The following is a 22903-nucleotide window of genomic DNA, read 5'->3' on the forward strand; positions in this document are numbered from 1 at the left end:
ATAGCAAAGTGATTCAGTTATACATATATATACAGTCTTTTTCATATATTTTCCGTTATGGTTTATCACAGGATATTGAATATAGTTCCCTGGGCTGTGCAGTAGGACCTTGTTGTTTATCCATTCTATATATAATAGTTTGCATCTGCTAACCCCAAACTCCTAATCCATCCCTCCCCCACCCCCTTCCCCTCTGACAACCGCAAGTCTGTTTTCTATGTCTGTGAGTCTTTTTCTCAACAAAAATCTTTTGAGTACCTACTATGAATCAGAACTATGCTGGATGCTGGAATACAAAGATACAAAGAAGATACGGTCCCACAGGAGAGACAGGCATGCAAATAAATGGTTGTAATAGAGGGAAATAAATGCAATCAGACAGGTATGACCAGGTAAGTGGGGGAATAAGTGGGGAAAATAGGGCTCTTGGAAGACTTCATAGATAAGAAGCCCCAAGCTGGGGCTTCCCTGGTGGCGCAGTGGTTAAGAATACGCCTGCCAATGTAGGACACACGGGTTTGAGCCCTGGTCCGGGAAGATCCCACATGCTGCGGAGCAATAAAGCCCATGCACCACAACTGCTGAGCCTGCGCTCTAGAGCCCGCAAGCCACAAGTACTGGAGCCCATGCTCCGCATCAAGAGAAGCCACTGCAATGAGAAGGCTGCACACCGCAATGAAGAGTAGCCCCTGCTCTCAGCAACTAGAGAAGGCCCGTGCGCAGCAACAAAGACGCAACTCAGCCATAAATAAATAAATAGATAGATAGATAGATAGATAGAATAAAAAGAAGCCCCAAGCTGAGTATTGTAAGATGAAAAGGAGTTCTTTAGGTAAAACCATGGGTTGAAGTAGAGGAATAAAAAATTACAAGCAGGGCTGCCCTGGTGGAGCAGTGGTTGAGAGTCTGCCTGCCGATGCAGGGGACATGGCATGGGTTCGTGCCCTGGTCTGGGAAGATCCCACATGCCACGGAGCGGCTGGGCCCGTGAGCCATGGCCGCTGAGCCTGCACGTCCGGAGCCTGTGCTCCGCCACGGGAGAGGCCACAACAGTGAGAGGGCCGTGTACCCCCCCCCAAAAAAATAGAAAAAAAAGAAAAAATTACAAGCAGATGGTGAAGCAAGTGCAAAGGCATGGTGGCCCCAAAACGTTGGGATCCTGGCGTGAGCAGCTGAGGCCAGAGCGTGGACTGTGTGCACTGGGGTGCAGAGCTGGAAGGCGGGGTGGGAGGTAGGTGGAAGGAACCAATTCATGAAGGGGCCCTTGTGCCATTCTCTGGTGGACCATGGAAAGCCACAGAAAGACGCTAAACAAAGAAGTCGAATGATCATGTTTATATTTTCAATCTCCTGGGAACAAGGTGGTGAGACGACTACAGCAATGGCGTAGGCAAGGGATGGAGATGAATTAATAGCAGCAGGTAACGTTGATCAAGCGCCTACATTGTGCAGGCAGGTGCAAAGCACCTCCCATTCATCATGTCAGTTAAATTCTCAATAGCCCTATCTAGTAGGTACTGTTATTATTCCCATTTTACAGAAAGGAAACCAAGGCTCAGAGAAGTAAAATAAGCTGCCCAAGGTCACATAGTGAGTCAGCGGCAGCACAAGCTTCAAACCCACGTTCATCTAACGGCAGAACCCCAGCCTTAGCCACTGGACCATCCCATCACCACTCCTGCACCAGCCCCCGTGGAGCTGCCCTCCGCGGAGCAGCTCTGGATTTGGGGTTGTGAAAAGGGGGTAGAGGGACCATGACCTGGGCTTTGATGACTTACGGAGCTCAATATCGAGGGCTGACCCTCAGGTGGCCAACTTGGTACCCAGGTAAGTGACCCTGCCATCAACCTGGATGAGGACTCTGGGAAAAGGAAGGGGTCTGGGGAGAAGATGCCACTTGGCACCCGTGGCTGGTCATCCAGGAAACACCCACGTGTTGGTGCTGGGTTGTCGGTGGTGAAGAGCATGGCCTGATTAAGCCACTGCAGCCCTGTTGTTCTGCAAGCTGGTCTGGTGGATTTGCTGTCTTTGGCCCCTGTATCCTCAAGGAGGAGGGAAGCAGGATGAGCCTGCCAAGCCTGGGCTCTCACTATGGCTCAGCCTTCCCACTGTTGCCCTCAGCACAAAGTGTTTCACGCAGTGGATTGCAACCCATCCTCAGAGTCAGGAGTGAGAATGGCCAAAAGCCAGCTGGTCTGGGTCCTGATTCTGACTGTACTGCAGGGTGACCTTGGGCAGACCCCACACTTGGTTCTCCCAGGGCATCAATGCAAGGAGAGGTGAGGCTCCAGGGACAAGAAGAGCCCCTTTAACTCCAAGAGCCCGTGATTCTAGAGCAACACACAGCTGGATCTCAGAGGCGTTTCTCCAGCCAGCCACTGAGGTGTGGGAGGACTCTCCAGGGCAGCTCCCCTCCTGTCCCACTTTCTGAACTAAAGCCCCCAGTGCTGAAGCCAGCCTAGAGCCCCCAAACACTCATTGCAGGGTAGAAGGATCTCTCTGAGCCCGTCTGAATTTGCTCCTACACGGAGGTTTGGAGAGGCTGGGCAGGGTAAGGCACCCCCAGCGGGCGGTGTGGGGCCCGTGCACACTTCATGCATGGGTCTGGAGAGGCAGCCAGTGGCCAGTTAAGATAGGGACAAGACACGGCCTGCTTCCCAGAGATCAGCTCACTCTGCTGTCAGCTCTGCTGCCTCCTGCACCTGGCCAGCTCCTAAGCAAGGGGAGTGGCCAGGCTAGCTCAGCTTCTGGCAGGCACATTTGTAAATAAGCAAAATTCTCCCAAGAAGCATCTCTCTTTGCCAAGAAGGGCTAGGTGTTGGGGCCATGAGAGAAGGGGGTTTCTCCATTGGGGAATACAGGGTTTTTTTCATTCAACAATTATGAAAATGAAAATCAGGCAGTCGCTTCCATCCAGGCTCACCCCACTCGCCAGCCTGGATGTAAAGAGACACTGTCTGGGGGTTTGGGAAGGAGTCAAGACTCAAACCTTGTCCAGGGCATCTCAGGTCTGAGTGAGGGCACTGAAGGTCACCACGAGGTGGGGAGGAACGCACTGAGCTTCTCTCTGTAAAAGGGCTCGGATGAAGCTCAAGCTGGGGGTGATAGAAAGGGCTTTGAGGGACTTCCCTGGTGGTCCAGTGCCTAAGACTCTGCCTTCCTAATGCAGGGGGCCCGGGTTTGACCTTTGGTTGGGGAACTAGATCCCACATGCTGCAACTAAGAGTTCGCATGCCATGACTAAAAGATCCCGCATGCCGCAACAAATACCGCGCACGTGGCAACAAAGATCCTGCATGTAGCAACAAAGACCCGGTGCAGCCAAATAAATAAAATATGAAAAAAAGAGAAGAAAGGGCTTTGAGGGAGCATGGGCAGGAGAGGGCTAGAGAGCGCTGCTCTCCCCCACCCCAGCTTCAACTCCTCAGGTATACAGAGGAGAGGCTGGGAAACTGGCCAAGTGGAAGTACAGAAACCTCAGACTGTACCCACCAAGATGTTACATTATTGCGTGCCAGTGCTGTGCCAGGCACTTACTAGGCACCAGGGTTACACGTATAAATACAAGAGGATCCACGTGCTCAGAACAGGTTTAGCAAGGGAGGGGTCAGCATTTGAAATCTAGGTCTCTTGCCTACAGCCTAGAACGTTCTTGGTAGTGGTGCGGGAGCGGGGCACAGCACAGTCTGGCACAGTGCTTCACGAAGTAGGGGCTCATACTTCCTCCCTCACAGGCAGATCATCTATGTAAAGGTGGGTAATCTATGTAAGCACTTATCATAGTACCTGGCATTAAGTTACAGCTCAATAAATGGTTGCTATTATTAGCTGTTATTATAAGAAGCCACAGAATAAACACGGCACATCTTCCTGGAGTGCTAATTTTACTCAACGATTAGGGAAAAAAGGACATTCTTTTTATATTAAAACAAACACTGGCATAAGCTGGAGTAGAACGCAAAGCTCACTTGGATTTTTGACCTCAAACAAAGATTTCGGGCGTTCATTGCCCTGCCCCTCCTAACGATTTGCTCACCCCCCATCCCTTGATGGACACAGGACTAGAAAAGCCCCTGCAGGGACTTCCCTGGCTGTCCAGGGGTTAGGACTCCATGCTCTCACTGCCGAGGGCCCGGGGTTGGGTTCAATCCCTGGTTGGGGAACTAACATCCCACAAGCCACATGGCGTGGCCAAAAAAAAAAGACCCTGCACTTGAGTCAGGAAACCTGGGTTCCAGCCTGGCTCTGCCAGTTACTACCTTGTGACCTTAGGCACTGAATTCCTTGGGTTCTGTTTCCTCACTGGTACAAGAGGGTTAGTTACACCTATATTCCAGATTGTGATAACAAACAAGATAATGTATGTGAATGTGCCTGGCAAAGTGCCTGGTCAATATAGGTGATCAATAAATGTTAGGTGGATGATCAATAAATGTTAGGTGATCGAGGCCAAGGAGACAGAGCTAAAGGGACATGGTAGATGGAACAGAAGTTACTATGTCACTGCTACTAAGCCTCCCAGGTCTTTATGGGGAAGGGAGTAGGGAACTGTGTCCTTACAGCAATGATTCCAGATGGCCATTCTGCACTGCGGTCTGTGATGGGAAGCCGATGATTAGGGAACCCAGCTGTGGCCCTGAATCATATACTAATTCCCCTTAAGCTCTTTTTCTATATCTTAGTATGTGAGTTTTCTAAGATACAGGTCCATATTGGGCCCCCCCCACCCCAAGCCCAATAATTACCAATATTACGTATTACTCAATAAGTACTTGGCTCAGGGCATCTCATGTACTCAGATTGCCATCTGTGCTTCACGCATGTTCTTCTTCTTTTTTTTCTATTTTTTTTAAAATGTTTTTTCTTTCATGAGTGTTCTTATAACTTTTCCATGAGTGTAGTCTGTATCCTCGGCAGTCTATAAAGTACCCAATGACTTTCTGGAAGAAACTAAATACTGTAATATTGAATCATCTTACTAATCTTCCATTGATGGTCTTGCAGAAAATTGTGGGAAAAGAAAAAAGATTTTAACTGAGAAAGGTGAGGGCTATAGCTTGATTATTCCTAATTTCCTTTCAACAACCCATTATGAATCTGTCTGCTGAGAATACATCTAAATCATTTGGAACTTACTTAGGAGACACATTAGTATAATTACTTTTTATATTTTAAAATGGCAATCTGGAGCAGATCATAGGTCTAAGAGTTCTTCCAATCTAGAATTTTAGTCTAGGCAGGGGGCTTGAAATATTATAATAATGTAATATTATAAAAAAAGTTCCTTTATTGAGGGAACTATATGCCAGGCACTGGTCTATTTCACTTAATCCTCTCAAATGCCAGATGAGACGGGTACTGCTATTACCTCCCCAATTTTACAGATGAGAAAATTAAGGTGAAAACAAGTTTATCAGCTTGCCAATTTTATAAGACTAGTAAGTGGCAGTGCTGAAAATTGGAATCAATTTTGTTTACAGTTATGTTCTCATTGTGGTGGCTTCTATTGTTGCGGAGCACGGGCTCTAGGTGCGCGGGCTCAGTACCTCCACAGCATGTGGGATCTTCTCGGGCCTGGGATTGAACTCATGTACCCTGCATTGTCAGGCAGATTCTCACACTGCGCCACCGGGGAATCCCCTATGGCTTCTACTCTTAACTACCTCACTATCCTACCTCTTGCCATGCAAAAGCCTCAACGAGCTTTGAACTCATTTAGATGTATTTAAAGCCAAACCACAGGGGCCACTAACACTTGCTTACCTTTCTTATTTATTTAATTTTATTTATTTTTGGCTGCGTGGGGTCTCCGTTGTTGCGCGCGGGCTTTCTCTAGTTGCGGCGAGCGGGGGCTACTCTTCATTGTGGTGCACGGGCTTCTCATTGCGGTGGCTTCTCTTGTTGCGGAGCACGGGCTCTAGGCACTCAAGGTTCAGTAGTTTCGGCGCGCGGGCTCAGTAGTTGTGGCTCTCGGGCTCTAAAGCGCAGGCTCAACAGTTGTGGTGCACGGGCTTAGTTGCTCTGCGGTATGTGGGATCTTCCCGGACCAGGGCTCGAACCCGTGTCCCCTGCATTGGCAGGCGGATTCTAAACTACTGTGCCACCAGGGAAGCCCAACTTGCTTACCTTTCTGATCTTTCTCTGGGACTCCTTCACCAACCCCTTGACCAATCCCTGAGGGGTCATAACCTTCCAGGCTGTGCACGGAATTCCCTAAAGCAATACACTCTAGATACACTCTCTATGTGGCCTTGCTTACAAGCTGCCTTGGAGCTGCTTTTAAGCTATTTAATGTGTATAGTACATGTTTTGCCTCCCCAACTAGATTGTAAACACCTAGAGGACAGAAACTGTACCTTGTTCTTTCTGTATCCCTCTCAGTGCCTATGACTAGACTGGAGACGCCAGGGGAGCTCATTAAGTGTTGTTGACACTCTTCGGACCATCCTCCGTCCCACCTCGGCCACTCCCCTTTTCCTCGGTGACCACTCTACTTCCTCCTCCTGGGTCCCCACCCCTGCCCGCTCCCTCTACTTTTATCCCCTCTGGCCCCGCTCGCCCTCGTGGAGTTCATCCGTTCCCACCACGTCCCCCGCCCCAGGCAGAATCTCCAGCGTCCCCTAGCGACAAGGCGGTAGCCCCTAGCAACCGCATCTCGGTTTCCTGACGACGACGGCACGTAAGGTCACGTCAGCGCGCCGTGGTTCCGCCCCCGGCGCCGGCTGGCCCCGCCTGCCCGCGCCTCTTTCGTCGCCGCCGCTGCTGCCGTTTCTGCTGCCGCTGCTGCTGCTGCTGCTGCTGCTGCTGCCGCCGCCGCCGCCGCCGCCGCCCGAGACTCGCGCAGAGCAGTTATGGCGGATCCAGCAGCACCCGCGCCCGCAGTCTCGGCTCCCGCCCAGGTCCCAGACACGGCCCCGGACGAGACCTCGGCCCCGGACGCAGCCCCCGCCCCGGCGCCGGCGCCCGCCCCGGACTCGGCCTCCGGGCCGTCCTCGGACTCCGGTCCCGAAGCCGGCTCGCAGCGGCTGCTCTTCTCTCACGACCTGGTGTCGGGCCGTTACCGCGGCTCGGTGCACTTCGGGCTGGTGCGCCTCATCCACGGCGAGGACTCGGACTCGGAGGGCGAGGAGGAGGGCCGCGGGAGCTCGGGCTGCTCCGAGGCGGGGGGCGCGGGCCACGAGGAGGGCCGGGCCAGCCCGCTGCGCCGCGGCTACGTGCGCGTCCAGTGGTACCCGGAGGGCGTCAAGCAGCACGTGAAGGAGACCAAGGTGCGGCTGGGCGGCGGGCCGGCGGGCGGGGGCCGGGGCCGGGGGCCGACGGAGGACCGAGTTGGCAGCTAGAGCCCTAGGGTAGGAGTGGAGACGTGCGGGTCGCTGCCCGGAATGGTGCAACTGCAGTGGGCCGAGGTGGGAGGACAAGCCTCAGCGGAGGGGACGCTCCGGTGCAAAGTCATTGCACCAGCCCTGGGCCACCGGGCCCCGGGCTTCCGCACACGGAGGACTTCCAAGCCGTACTAGGCTGCGGTGTCGGCCTCAAGATTGTGTATGTGGACCCACTCTAGTGGGGGGAACTCCTGGGGCTCTCGGGCACGCTCGGCTTTACACCGGTGCGGCGTTTTGCTGACCCCCAAGGAGCTACATGGTGCATTGTGCATCCAGAAAGGAAGGCCGTGCCGGTCCGGTCCGTGCAGGGAGGGGTTGTGGCATTCCAAAACAAAGATAGAGGTGAAAATCGCGGCCGACATAAAACCCCAAGAAGTTCACTAGATTACAGAATGCGTTATTATGGGTGAAGAAAACCAACTCCTTTGTGTTTTACCTTGTTGTCTCGTTTTAATTGCTGCAGGGAACTTTGAGTAAATCATTAACAATCAGAGCTGTGATATTAATAGTACTGGGGGAGCAGGGAGGGATGTGACAGCTGCTGACTGGGATTGATGACTCTTAAGTACAGTTGGACTAATTGGAAAAAAAAAAAACTATAGAACTGTGGATGGAGGAGAGCCACCCATTTGGAAACCTGAAGGGTTTTTTTTTTTACCTGAGGCCATTAAGGAAACGTCAGACTCTCTTATGATGTTGGTGAATACTGCAGTTTTACAAAACTGCAAAAAGCATTCATTGTCATAAACCTGAAACTGTGACCAGGGTTGGTTTGGTGGTTTTCATGACTTGTTTTCTTGAGTGTGAATTCCTATCAGTGATTCAGACAGACACACACGCCCCCTGTATTTTTCACCCCTTCTTCATCTCCTCCTCCTTCTCTCCTTCAAGAAAACATTTCGAATGCTTCTTAAAAATTACCACCAGTATTGCTGTGTTGGGAAGCAGGAATAAGGCCTGGGCTGGTTTAGCTGCCTGGGATGTTGAGTGGTGTGATTTCAGGGGAGGGCACTTTAGAAGTTGATCTGGGTTTCTCACACCCTGGGAGACAAAGGTGACCTGCACAAGGGGTCTGTGATGACAGCTCAGGCGGGGAAAAAGGCCCCACTCCCAGGAAGAGCCTATGATCCATTTCCTAGTGGCAGAAGTGACTGCTGATACCAGCAAGGTCTTTTTCCTGGCCAGCGCACGGGCATCCACAGACATAGAAATCTGCACACAGGACCCCTGGCTTCCCCTCAGAGAAATACAAATCAGGTGGTAGCTTCTCTGACTCGGAGAGAAAACGATAAGTTCATGCAAAAGTATGTGGAAAAGATTACTTTTTGCAGCAGAATGCTTCTTAAAAATTACCACCAGTGTCGCCGTGTTGGGAAGGGAAGATTTTTGCTCTTTACGCTGTGTTTGTGCATTGTCACACTAGCAAATGGTTGCTAGCGTTTTCCCGTGGGTTCTTAAAAAATGTTTTTCCCTAACCATCTTCTCTAAAGGTTTGTGACTTTGGAACGGAACTCGTTTTACTCTGTCATGGCCTCCTGCCCTGGGACTCAGGGAGGCAGGCCTAGCTCACTGCCGGGAGCTGCCATGTTTATCAGTTGTTGTTCCTGTTCATCTTGACACTGGTGGTTAACTTTGTTTACAGTTATGTTCAGTCTGCCTCCCCCCACCGTGTGTAATTATACGAAGTTTGACTTAAAATACCTATTTTGGAATCTAGTAGAAAGTAGCTTCAAGGCACCAGCTTGGATATATTTTGAAGCTGCCGTCTTGACTTGCTTTGAATTTGTTGGAATCCATCGTGGCTCCACTGGTGATGTTTTCTTTGCCATTGTAGCTTCTGCAGCTTCTGAGCTTGGCAGAAGCTAAGGGATATAAGAATTCTAGGAAGCGATGACATGTAGTGTCTGTTCATGGATGGCAGGACCCACTGCTGCTTTTAGGGTTTGAGAGTAGGCTTACTGGGGAGGGGGAGGCGAGTTTATACCTGATAGGCACCTCTCTGTTACCCAGAGCCGTAGGCACAGATGACCCTGGTCAGCTGAGTGTCTCTCTTGCTTTGCTCCTGACCACCCACTAGGGTGACGGGGTGGGTCCTGGGACCTTGCAGCATTGTGGTTTAGGAAGATTTTCCTTCTCACCTCCCACTCCTTATGAATCCATTGAGGTGACGGTGTGCCGTAAAGGAAAGACCATTAGACCGAGACTGAGCATTTAGGTTCTGATTCCTAGTCCCGCACTAATCTGGTTATGAGATTTGAGAACCCAGTTACTGATAGAATAAACTAGTGACAATCTTGGGAAACTTCTTTCTTTTTAAAGCTGCCACCTATTGGCATTTTGTAAGTAGCGTCCTGTTAGTGTGGGTTGTTTAGTAGGCTGTGGAGTGTTTTTGTAGTTTTTGTGTTAGTACGGTAGACAATGAGTAATCTTAGTCTCTTAATTTCTTTTAAGTTTTTAATGAACAAATTCAGAAAATTCAGAGAGAGAGATGAAGAGGCTGGCCAACAAGTCCTATCCCCTCCTGGCCACTACCATGAAAATTATCAACAGAAATAAAATAAGGAGTTCTTCCTAGAAACTGGAATTTATGGTCCAGCGCCTGAGGCTTCAAGCAGCCAAAGTTACGCTTCTTCAGGACGTAAAAGAAGCGCGCGGTTCGTGCTCCTTCCTTTCCCGGAGCTCCTGACCCCTTCAGCGTGGGAGCTGATTTATCTACTTGAAACTTTTCCCATTTGGCCGTGGATCTCCTATGCGGAGATTTGCCCCATCCCCATCAGCGGTCATCCTTTGAGTAAATGTTTGGAATAAAGCCAAATGCCGATAGCCTCTTCCCCTTCTCGAGCATTGGCTAGACGTGGTGGGTCTTTCTGGTCTCCACGTGAGATGGTTGGACAGAGTGGCCCCTATAAGGAAGAGAGCTAATTGCTGTCTGTCCAGGTTTAGGGCCTTCCTGTTTACACTGCTTTAGCTTTCCTTTGCTTTCCCATCTCTCGTGCGTTGTCTTTTGCTCTCAGTTGCCACAACTTTCAGGGTCTTACCTGGCTTGAAATTTCATGTCTAAATTAAAGCTGTCTGTTCGTGATCATCCTGCTTTTGTGAGATGTTTCGTGTGGGGTGTGTGTGTGTGTAGCATCCCTGATGTCAGGAATTGGCTTTTCAGCCTATTTTTGTCTCCTACTCAGGCCATCATTTCCATGGGGAAAGCTATTTAAGTGTCGCATCACAGCCTGCGAAGTTTGCTTCCTTCTCTTGTCCAGGTGCTGGGCTCATTAAAAGCAGTTGTTCTTAGTGATGTAAGGTTAAGCAAGATGCAGGACTAAGTGCATCTAATTGCATTTTATTCAGGTAGGATCACAGCGCTTGTGGCATCTCACCGTTGTTCTGTGATTTTAGTCTTCGCCCCTTGGCTTCTGGTTTCTAACTCCTAGGCCTCAGTGCCTTCGTGGTGCCTCTGTCTGGCTCGCCACCTGACTCAAGGGCACTTTCACCAGATGAAGGGCGTGTGTTTGTGTCCCGTGATTGGAAGTCAAAACCCTTGGGTGCTCTTCCTGTCTGTCACCTACTCTGAATGACCTTGGCCTTGTCACTGCCTCATTTTGTCTCTCTGCAATAAAATACGAGGTCTGTCTTTCTAGCCCCTGAAATGAGCCTGCACAGGTGGAATAACCAGAAGTGTCGCCAGGTGGTGCCCGTAGCAGCCACTTGGCTCTTAGCAGACACCATCCTGATGTCCATCAGACAGAGCCAGCCCCGTCCCTGCAGGAGATCACGTCCATGTGTCATAGGGTGATGCCACTCGAAAGAGAAGCAAAAGGTGCACCACAGGGGTTTGTCTCAGGGGTGTAGGAATTCCTGTTTGATGATGTTGTTGCTTGTGACCTGGTGGATTATAGATTTGATTTCTTTATTAAGCCTCTTCTATAAATACTCATGATCTTCACTCCTCTGTTACTTTATAAGAAATTCAGTAGTGCACGTTTAAAGTAACGTCTGCCGAAGTCCACCAGCCTCCAGGAGGGGGAGGGAATGAATGTGTATGTATGTTATGTATATCTTCCAGAATCCAGGAGGCATCTTTTGAAATTCCCAAAAGACAGGTAACGGGATTATGAATTATAGGGATGACAGAGTATTGCTTTTGTACTTAAAGATTACATAATGTTTGTTCTTCTCATTATTGTGGTACCACGTGCTGGGCACTCCGTAAGTGCGTTATGTGTGTTGCTCACTTAATGCTTGCAGTGCCCCTGTGAATTAGGTACTGTTATCATCCCTGTATTTCAGAGGAGGAAACTGAGGAGCAGAGAAGTTGAGTAACTTGTCCAATGTCACACTGCTAATAAGTGGAGGAACCCAAATACAAATGGAAGTAAATATAGTTTGCTGTCATCTGAGGATTCACAGGTCGTTAATATAGCGAGTTCCCTAATCAAACATGAGTCACAGACCCTGTGATTGGCATTAATCCTCCAGTCTTTGCACACTTAGAAGTCATAGTGGAGTAGGCGGGAAGCGCAGGTGAGGAGAAAGGGCAGGGCACTGGGGTGGGTGGGAGGTGGACCAGCGGCCGCAAGGGAGGGGATCATGGCTGGGAGCAGGCGTCGGGGGGAAACACCATGGTGGCGCTGCAGGGCGCTTCTCTTCTACAGTTGTCATTCCCTGGCCCCTCGGTCGTTATCAAAATAATGGTCAGAAAACACATTTTATTTCCGGAGAACTTGTGAACACCCCTAGATGTTGAGTGTAAGGAACCTTTGTAAGTCTGATTCCCCACCTGCATCTCCCATAGCAGAGCAGGTCTGAGTAACTGGTCTTTCTGTGTTGTCTTAGAAAAGGTTGGTGTTAGGAAATCCAGCCTGACCTCGTGCCCCCTCTCCTGCTGCTGTTGTCACCCTCCGGCTGGGAATGCTGAGTCACGAGTCAGGTTCAGGTTCGGAAGGACTCCTCGGAGAGAGGCTGAGTTCCGCTCAGTTCCAGTCCCTTCTCCTGTCAGTTTCCCGGCAGACTCTGCTCCCCACCTGTTTTGGCTTTAGGACATTGCAGGTCTTTTAGTGTTTTCCCCGTCCCCACATCACTGGTATTCCTACTTTTTTCTTTGTCATTTTCCTGTTCCATTGAAAGGAACTTTTTCTCTTTTTTACTCTTTTCCCCAGGGGCCTCATGGAATCCAGTGGAACATCTATGGGGCCAGTACTTTACAAGAGGGGTGCAGGTATAGTGTGTGACGTGAATTGCCGTCACAACAATGCTGGACCCGTGATCAGTGTTAGCTGACCCTGTGGTCCCCTCAGAGTTGAATTTAGGGCGATTTCGGTGATGAGTGGGTTCTCTCTTAAAAAGCCTTAACCCTTGGAAGACGTAATCTGTGCTTCTATTCCGATTGAAAGAACTTTCGGAGTTAGGCAGCTTCTGGATCGGGGTGGGAGGGTGCTCAAAAGGGGGAAATGGCCATCAGGACCGTTAACAAAGTGCTTTTCAGTTTACAAGGTGCTGTCACTTGTACTTACTGGCAGTTTGGTGTTTCTAACTGTAGCTCCTCCCTGAGGCTTCACTGGCCTGGCGGCTCGATGCTAAGCCCTGAGAAAGTCGAGGTTTTCACGCAGCTGCGTCCACAGTGGCAGCTCTTACTGAGCAGGGACACACGTTCAGAATTTCTTCTCTTGCTGACATTTCCCCCGGCCTCGGGGGGCTTTATTAGGAGCCACCTGACGTGTGGTTACAGACAGAGAAGAGCAAAACGCTTACTGGAATTTTTTGTAGTTCAGAATAGGACTGAATCATGTTAATGGGAGCCCTCTGCGTTTATCTACTCCAAGCTTCTTTGCCCTTGTTTTGCTCTTCAGCTGCACTCTGCGGTTGAGGATTTCGTGTCCTTCAGTGCAGGCGGACTGTGTTGAATGGATCTTTTGGTCAGTTTTGTCCGCAGGTATACTGTGTTCTTAAGCAGGATTGTGAAAAAGGTTTTATGATTTAAACATTGAGGCAAATGATACACTGTTCAGGAGTATTCAGCTAGGCAGTAAGTGCTGGAATGCATGTCCTTTTTGGGTTAAATCCAGTTGACTGGCTGAGGGGTTTTTGGTTTGCATATTTTGAGAGACGGAAACCTTTTATTTTCTGCAGCGAGGTCAAAGGAATGAGACGCTTACCAGGTCACTTCTGGTTTAAATTGATAGCATAACTATACCTGGTAAAAATTCATTCTAACTGTGACAATCTGAGCAGTTAAAAAAATTTAACTGAGTAGTGCTTTAAAAAAAAAAAAGGAAAAAGCAGTCAATCCTATTCAGCAATAAAATGAACCCCCCCCAGCTGCTGGAGAGAGTTCCTGCAGTATTAAGAGCGTTCTTCATTTGCATCCTGCAAGCGAGAGCTGGTCTTTCACACTCCGCAGCTCTGATGAGGTTCTTCCTCCTTGTTTTAATTTTGATCCTCTTTGTGGGAGATGCTGCTGTGATGAGGGCTAGTGAAGCCGTCTTGACAGGCATATCCACAGGACTGTCCTTGCCGGCCCCCTGTAAGTACAGGCGGGCAGGAATACAGACACACACACTCTCTGTCTCTTGCGTGGCTCCTGGCAGCATCAGGACGTGACATACTCCGTGTTGAAAGCATCCTATTTGTCTGCTCTGTGTAATTACTTAAGGGAGTTCGAGGGCCCTGAAGGCTGATGATATCACCTTCAGGGTGAGGAAGGAAGAGCATCTCGCCCACCCTGGTGTGCTTTGGGGGGCACCCCAGCACCCCGTGATGAGAAGGGGGTGTGCCTCCGTTTCCTTGTGACTGGCACACCCCAAGCCTTTCTTCTTCTGGCCTCACACCACTGGGTGTGAACAGCTCTTCTGAAGGACCAGTGAATTCCTGGTCACTGTACTCACTGATTTTTTCTCAGTTCCTGTCCTTTTGACCTGCCAACCTTGTTAATATGGTCCGTCACCCTCCTACTGGAACCTTTCTTCCACTGGGTTCCACTATACTGGCTGTAGTGAATTTTTCTCTCTTTTACCTTTTTCGTCTTAACCTCTCTCAGAGGTTCTCCTCTCCTCCTGTCTTTTCTTCAGTGCTGTCATCTGCTCCTGCAGTGCAGCTGGTATCTGCATTTACACGACTTCCACGTCCACAGCGCGTTCCCAACTGCTTTCTTGCTAGCCCTGTCCTGTCATCTAGAGCCTCAGACTTCTCACGTGTAACTGCCCTCCCCACCCCAAATCTATGGAATTTTAAAAATTCCTTTTCCCAACTTTTTATTATGAAAAAATTTCAAACATACAGAAAAGTTGGACGACTAGTCCAGTGATTACTAATTACCAACAACCATCTTGAGTCAGCAGTTAACCTTCTGCCAAGTTTGCTTTATCTGTGTGTGTGAGAGTATGCGAATGTTTCCTCCTGAGCCATTGGTAAGTTAGTAGCAGACATGGTGACAGTCACCTCTAAATACTCAAGTGTACATCTTCTAAAAATCAGAACATTTGGGATCATTTTAAATTTACCTTTCTGGGCTCCCATTCTAATTTTTTTTCCCTATTATGAATAATGCTGCTATGAAAATGGGTGTACAAATATTTCTTTGTGATCCTGTTTTCAGTTCTTTTGGGATATACTCAGAAGTGGAATTGCTGGATCATATAGTAATTCCATTTTTACTTTTTTGAGCAACTGCCACACTGTTTTTCCATAGCAGTGATACCATTTTACATTCCCACCAACAGGGCACAAGGGTCCCAATTTCTCCATATCCTAGTTTGTTATTTTTATTTATTTATTTTTTGATCATAGCCATCCTGCTGGGTGTGAGGTAATATCTCATTGTAGTTTTGATTTGCGTTTCCCAGATGATAAGCGATGTTGGGCATCTTTTCATGTGCTTATTGGTCACTTGTATATCTTCTTTGAAGAACCTTTTATTCCAAGTCATTTGCCCATGTTTGAATTGGGTTGTTTGTTTTTTCGTTGTTGTTGAGTTTTAGGAGTTCTCTCTGTATTCTGGATATTAATCCTTTATCAGATATGTGATTTGCAAACATTTTCCCCCATTCTCTGGGTTGCCTTTTTACTCTGTTGGTAATCTCTTGACGCATACAGTTTTAAAATTTCCATGAAGCCCAAATTTGTCTGTTTTTTCTTTTGTTGTCTGTAGCTTTGGTGTCAGGCCCCCATTCTAATTTGTCATTAAATCTTTGTTTGAAACGCCTCTTGCATCCTCTGCATGTCCTTTCTCCTGGACTGGTTCGCTCTCTGGTTGCCTCGTGTCCAGACTCCTCTCCTGGTCTCCCTGCCTCCAGACCCAGGACCCGAGGCTGACCCCCAGCCGCTTGTCATGCCTTAGCTTGTCTTCAAGGCTCCTCACCTATGTTTCACATGGCCTCCAGCCTCTTCAGGTGACTCCAGCTAATCTGTTTCCCCAAATCAGTTGCGCTGTTCCCTGCGTCTCAAGCCCTGTGGCACTTAGACGACACACTTGGGTTCTCTCCCTGGGTTGGACGCTTCTTGAGAAAGAGAGCTTTCTGTGAAAGCTTATATTCTGAGTGACTCACGTGTAGGAGTGAGTAACTCCTTCAATTAAAAATGGATCTGGGGGCTACCCTGGTGGCGCAGTGGTTGAGAGTCCGCCTGCCGATGTAGGGGACGCGGGTTCGTGCCCCGGTCCGGGAGGATCCCACATGCCTCAGAGCGGCTGGGTCCGTGAACCTGGCTGCTGAGCCTGCGCGTCCGGAGCCTGTGCTCTGCGACGGGAGGGGCTGCAGCAGTGAGAGGCCCGCGTACCGCAAAAAAAAAAAAAAAAAAAATGGATTTGGGGGCTTCCCTGGTGGCGCGGTGGGTGAGAGTCCGCCTGCCGATGCAGGGGACGCGGGTTCGTGCCCTGGTCCGGGAAGATCCCACATGCCGCGGAGCGGCTGGGCCCGTGAGCCATGGCCGCTGAGCCTGTGCATCTGGAGCCTGTGCTCCGCAACGGGAGAGGCCACAGCGGTGAGATGCCCGCGAACCGCAAAAAAAAAAAAAAAAAAAAAAAAGGCTCTAACCATCCCTGTTTATCAGTGGTGGGGGAGTGGGGAAAGCGTGGGTAAATGATATCTGATCGGCACTTGTAAAGGCTGATTGCATGGAATCACCTGGCTCTTGTTAATGCAGATTCTTCTGAAACAGACTGGGGTGGGTGGGCCTGAGGACCTGCACGTCTAATATGCTCCCTGTGATGCAGGTTCTGCTTGATGGGACTAACTACCCTTTGAATTGGACTGATACGTAGGTCCTTAAAAGCCCTGTTGATTTCAATAGTTTCAGTTTTTAATCTACCCCCTATCCCAAGTTTTAAGCATATACAGCTGGTTTGACGTTTTTGTCACCCTTCTGCTTAGTCTTCTAGTAGCAGTGTTAATGCCAGAAATTGTCAAAAGATGGGGCCACAGGAGGGAAGGGAAATTAAGTTGCCTTTAAAAACCAGGCAGTGCTTTCAGGTCATAGTGGTAGAAAGACCTGTTTTCTTCCCCACTACCCTTTTGCCTACTGGCCAATATTAGTACACAGCTGTCGCTGAGACGTTTCATTGGACTTAATTTCTTTTTAGGGTGAAAATATATGACAGTTGTCATGAGTATAATGCAACCAGTCCAAGAGAAAAATGATGGAAATTGCTGTCCTTCAGCCAGCCAGTACCGGCGGGGTGCCTGCCGTGTGCCAGGAAGTGTAATGCTTGCTTTGCGTGTGTCATCTTTCTCTTTCCCTAAAGTGGCCAGTGTCCCCATTTTAGAGAGGAAGAGATTAAAACCGAGAGGATGCCTGTAACTCACTCAAGGCACACAACTAGTGAGGGGCTGGCCTGGGATGTTTGTGCTGCCAAAGCTCGGGCTCTCTTCTCTTTCTTTCTTTCTTTTTTAATTAATTAATTAATGTATTTATTTTTGGCTGTGTCGGGTCTTGCTCGCCGCACGCGGGATCTTTCGTGGCTCTTTCGTCGCTGTGCGTGGGCTTAGTTGCCCCAAGGCATGTGGGATCTTAGTTCCCCTTGAACCGAGTCCCCTGCATTGGAAGTGGATTCTTAGCCACTGGACCGCCAGGGAAATCCCTTGGGCTCTTTTCACTGGGTACACAGCTGCCCCTGCAACTGCTGGGTGCTGTGGAAGGTGGAGACCCCCCCAGACCCTGCCCTCTAGATCAGGGGCCAGCAGACTTCCATAAAGGGCCAGGTAGAAATATTTTCGGCTTAGCAGGCTATACTGTCTCCTTCACATCTACTCACCTTTGCTGAGGCAGTGTGAAAACATTCAGAGACAGTAAGCAAACAACTGGGCATGGGCTGTGTTCCGATAAGATTTTACTTTAAAAAAGAGGCAGTGGGGCTTCCCTGGTGGCGCAGTGGTTGAGAGTCCGCCTGCCGATGCAGGGGACATGGGTTCGTGCCCCGGTCTGGGAAGATCCCACATGCCGCGGAGCGGCTGGGCCCGTGAGCCATGGCCGCTGAGCCTATGCGTCCGGAGCCTGTGCTCCGTCCACAACGGGAGAGGCCACAACAGTGAGAGGCCCGCATACCACACACACACAAGAAAAGAGACAGCAGGCTGGATTTGGCCTGTAAGCCACAGTTGGCCAGCCTGTGCTCTGGAAGGGTCCTGAGCAATGGACATATGATGTAAGCCAGGTCTCGTAATTTTAACCTTAATAAGGAACCACATTTGAAAAGAAAATAGAAAACAGGTGAAATTAATTGTAATGTATTTTAATCCAATGTATCAAAAACATCCTGCCAACGTGTAATCAGTATAAAAATTACTGTTGAAATGTTTGACATTCTCCTTTCTCTAGCGGCTACTGTATTGGATAGCACTGCTCGAGAAACTGAGTCTGGCAGGAGAGAACAGCAGCCCTCTAACCCCTTCGAGCGCTTTATTTTCTTCATAGCACCTGCAGTCTCTGAGATTTTATTACTTCATTTCCTTCGTTGCTGTCTCCCGCATCAGAAAGGAAGGGGTCAGAAACGTCTCTGCTCTCAGTGCCTAGAACAGGACTGGCCCAAAGCAGCACTGATGTTTGTTTCATGAGTGAATGAAGGAGTGCACATAAGGTTCCATCTGAAGGTGCAGTGAACACTCAAAAGAGAGTTTGGTAGGAGAGCATTAGGAAAAGCTTTCCTGGAGGCAGGTTTTGGGCTAGCTCTTGAAAGGTAAGAATTTGGAATCACAGTGCTGGGAGGGAAGGGTGTCCTAAGTGGGAAGACCAATGTGAACAAAGACAAGAGAGGCCGGAAGTTTGGGCAACATTCCGGAGCGATAGTTCACTTGGCCTTAGAGCTCCTTTAGACTTAAAAATTATTGAGGCCCCCAGTGAGCTTTCATTTATATGGGTTGTATTGATATTTACCGTATAAGAAATTTAAACAAAATTTAAAACTCAGGAATACCCAGGCACACATTCTGTTAGCCATCAGAACAGTGACATCATCACATCATGTCGCCTCTGGAAAATTCCACCATAGACTTGTGAGAGGACGAGAGTGAACAGAGCAAGTAACACCTTAATAGTATTTTGAGGAAGTTTTGACTTTGGACCTCCTTAAAGGGCCTCAGGGATCCCTAGGCCACATTTTGAGAACTGCTGAGCTAGAGGTGGGGGTGAGGAGAAGGCAGGTGAGAGAGAGAGTGCCAGCAAATGTGCTTGAATCTGATTGCAAATAATAACAGTCAACGTTTATCGTGCACCTGCTACGTTCTAGGCACTGTCCCTGTGAAACAGGTGTTACTATTTAACAGACGAGGACGGGTCTGAGGCTGCCCAAGGTCACGTAGTAAGTGGAAGAGCTTGGGTTAAACCAGGCAGTTGCCCTTCAAAGACTGCATCACACTTGCTCTGTGTTTATAAAGGTCTTTGAATGATAGACTCAGGAGTTTGGTTTTTTTGTTTCCGGTTTTGTTTTGTGGTTTTTTTTTTTACATAATGAGGAGCCACTTCAGAGTTTGCAGTGAATGAGTGAATGATCTGGCAGCAGCTCACAAGATGGATTAGGTGGGGGAGCTGGGGATCCTGGAGATCATAGAGGAGCTGGGGACCCTGGAGACCAGTTAGGAGGCTTTTACATACAGGGCAAGTGAGTTGTGTCTTCTGTACGTTGAATTTGCACATACATATATATATGCATGGCTCACGCAGAGTGTTGAAAGTACTGATTTTTCAAACAAAATGGCCCTAAGTGTAACCCAAGGACTTCAGAGGGAAAGCTGGTGTGTTGGACTTAGTGATGGCGTCAGGAAGTTTTCAAGGATAATTTTGCTGGTGCTCAGTTTGACCTGGGGACCTAACTCCCAAGTGAAATTAGGACTCTGTTGAATCTGAGACAGCAGTCGTAAAGCTTTGAGTTAGGGTCATGGGGTTAGAGAGGTGGAGGGGTGTTGGGGAAGCTTTGCTCCGCGGGGCACAAAGGCAGGAAAGGCTTCTGGGGAGTAAGAAGCAGAGCACATGTAGCACTGACAGGGCTGCAGCAGTGGGCGTCGGCAGGCCAGGTGCCGGGATGATCAGGAGGGAGTCGAGGAGCCATTACGTTTCTTGTTTTTTATTGTGGCAAAGTATGCGTAACATAAAATTTACCATTTTTAAGTGTACAGTTCAGTGGCATTAAGTATAGTCACGTTTTTGTGCGACCTTCTCCACCATCCATCTCCAGGACATTTTCGTCTCCCCAAACTGAAGCTCTGTCCTCATTAAACGGTAACCATTTGCAAGAGTAATAGCCATTCACTGCAGACATGTGGTCCCCCAGCGTTCAGGGAGTGAGGGGACATGTGGCAGAGACCCGGGCTTCCCAAGGGCACGACCAGGTGATGTCCCTCCAGTAATAGCGATGGGAACAGAGGGTGAGGACTCTGTTTTGGATGTGCTGTGTCTTAGGGAGATACCTGCCTTGGAAATATGTGTTCAGTCTGTCCCCCATCTTTCTTTTTTTTTCGGTATGCAGGCCTCTCTCTTTTTTTTTTTTTTTTTTCGGTATGCAGGCCTCTCACTGTTGTGGCCTCTCCCGTTGCGGAGCACAGGCTCCAGACGCACAGGCTCAGCGGCCATGGCTCACGGGCCCAGCTGCTCCACGGCAGCTGGATCTTCCCGGACCGGGGCACGAACCCGCGTCCCCTGCATCGGCAGGCGGACTCTCAACCGCTGCGCCACCAGGGAAGCCCCCCCATCTTTCTTTCATTCTTATTGTTGTCCTATTTCATGCCCTCATAATTGCATTTTAAAAATAAACACTGGGCTTCCCTGGTGGCACAGTGGTTGAGAGTCCGCCTGCCGATGCAGGGGACACGGGTTCGTGCCCCAGTCCGGCTAGGCCCATGAGCCATGGCCACTGAGCCTGTGTGTCCGTAGCCTGTGCTCCGCAACGGGAGAGGCCACAACAGTGAGAAGCCCGTGTACCACAAAAAAAAGAAGAAAAAAAAAAACGACACTATTTAGATTTACAGAAAAGTTGCAAAGATCCTGGTATACCCTTCACCCAGCTTCCCCCCAATGTTAACATCTTATGTAACACGGTATATTTGTCAAAAGCAAGAAGCTAACATTGGTTCCACACGATTAGCTAAACTACACACTTCTACTTGGATTAGTTTTCCACTAATGTCTTTCTTCTGTTCCAGGGTCCAAATCTATGGTACCATATTGCATTTAGCATAATTGCCTTTCAAATGTTGGAAAAACCCTTCTAATTGATCTTTCTTTACCTAAGCCACACTTCATCCTCTTCCCTAAGAGTTATCTTACTGAAGAACTTTGTTCAACAGCTTTTGATGCCAGAGAGAAGGGGTCAAGCAAGATGCTCTCTGAGAGAAGGGTGTCGGAAGCCACCTGTAACCATGGAGAGCACTTGTGGAGAGTAGAGGGCAGCCGCTGGCAGAAAGAGCGGCAGTGGGTAGACAGGTGAACGCGGAGGGCGTGGGAGTGTAGGCACCCAGGGTCAGGGACGTAGGGAAAGTGCAGACTTAACATCCTGTTGTTCAGTCTCTGTGGTCCAACACTGAAGAAAAATTGGTGGGTTATTCTCTTATTTGTCTTAGATTGATAGCTTTTTTATTTTTTCTGATTGCAAGTTATATTAAGTTACTTATACATACTTGATACAAAATTGCAAGAACATACAAAAAGTAGGTTAAAAAAAGTCTCCTATGATCCCACCACTCCAGTGTAACTGCTTTTTATCATTTCAGTGGATGGTTATTCTAGTCTTCTATGAACATATAACTATTTGTTTTCGCAAATACATGCTGTGCGTAATCCCTCCTCCTGTCCCACACCACTTAACAAACGTAAACTGGACCGTTTGCAAGTGTCCAGGAGGAGTTCAAGTTTGCAGTACCCACGTGTATTTCCACAGAACAGTGGAAGCTTTAAACCCAGACAGTTTGCGTCCCTTTGCTGGTCAGTGTTCTAAAACGCACGTTTCCCACGACAGTGTCATCTGCGTCGGAACTCTGTCAGATTTGTCGCTGTGCAGGCGACTCCTCACGCTTTGATGCACACTGATTCTCTTGGGCTCGAGTCTAAAGACTTATTCCCAGATTGTCTTTCAGAAACAAAGAACACCAATAACAAAAACCTTTGCCACTTTTACCTTGCCTCGGCTTTCGGGTCTCAGGTCCGAGCCTTCTGCTGAACCCACAGCAGACATTGGCTGAGGAGGTGCCCGGGTCTTGGGTCTTTGCACCCATCCGTCCCTCTTCCTCAGAAAGGCCAGCACTGTGGGCACCTCACAGGGGTTTGCTCAGCCCTTCAGGGTCATTTCCTCTGTTGATCAGCTCATCCCATAAACTACTCTTCAAGTACGATTCATCATGCTCTTTCTGCGTTCTCTTTATTGGAATTGTCATCTGTAACCTTGGGAGCCTGCATATTCAAGTTCTTTTAACAGCAGCTGTGGTGCCCACTGCCTTTGCTCTTTTCAGATGTGATGGGATTAACGTTTGTGGAACACATGCAGACTCACTGCAGGCACAATCGGAAAGGCCGAGTAGGACTGTTTGCTTTCTGGAATGTGGCTTTGGGCCTGTCTACAGTGTTCCGAAGTTGGGTGTTCAGAGGTGGAGGTGTTTCTATTTCGTAACATTTTCTCCCCATTTCAAAAAAAGTTTTTGAGGTGGCGCAGTGGTTAAGACTCCGAGCTCCCAATGCAGGGGCCCGGATTCGATCCCTAGTCAGGGATCTAGATCCCACATGCATGCCACAGCTAAGACCCGGTGCAACCAAATTAAATAAATAAATAAATACTAAAAACAAAATTTTTTTGACAGCGTGATTTTTAATGAATTCCCGTAATTCCATCAGATGGATGAAACCAGTTCTTTAACCAGTCTCTTTTGACAAGCTAGTTCGTTGCCTGTTTTTCACAGTTTTAAATGATGGGACTAACATCTTATACTACTTTTTTTTCTATCTTGTTAAATTTCTTAGGATAAATTCCTAAATGAAATTACTGGTCAAGGGATAGGAGTACATTTTTTTAATATTTATTTATTTACTTATTTATATATTTATTTAGGCTGCGC

The 22903-nt window shown here is 48.6% G+C and overlaps 1 protein-coding gene across 1 annotated transcript in view; it reads left to right on the top strand.

Moving 5' to 3' along the window:
- The first annotated feature begins 6601 nt into the window (after positions 1-6601).
- The window catches only part of UBE2O (ubiquitin conjugating enzyme E2 O), a 56365-nt gene continuing 40063 nt past the window's right edge, over positions 6602-22903 (top strand). Inside the window, exon 1 of the mRNA XM_079906219.1 lies at positions 6602-7268. Coding sequence (XP_079762345.1) covers positions 6852-7268 — 417 coding nt within the window. The 5' untranslated portion in view covers positions 6602-6851. The remainder of the gene's footprint in view (positions 7269-22903) is intronic.

This window comes from Stenella coeruleoalba (assembly GCF_951394435.1).
Source record: "Stenella coeruleoalba genome assembly, chromosome: 19".
NCBI classification, from domain to species: domain Eukaryota; kingdom Metazoa; phylum Chordata; class Mammalia; order Artiodactyla; family Delphinidae; genus Stenella; species Stenella coeruleoalba.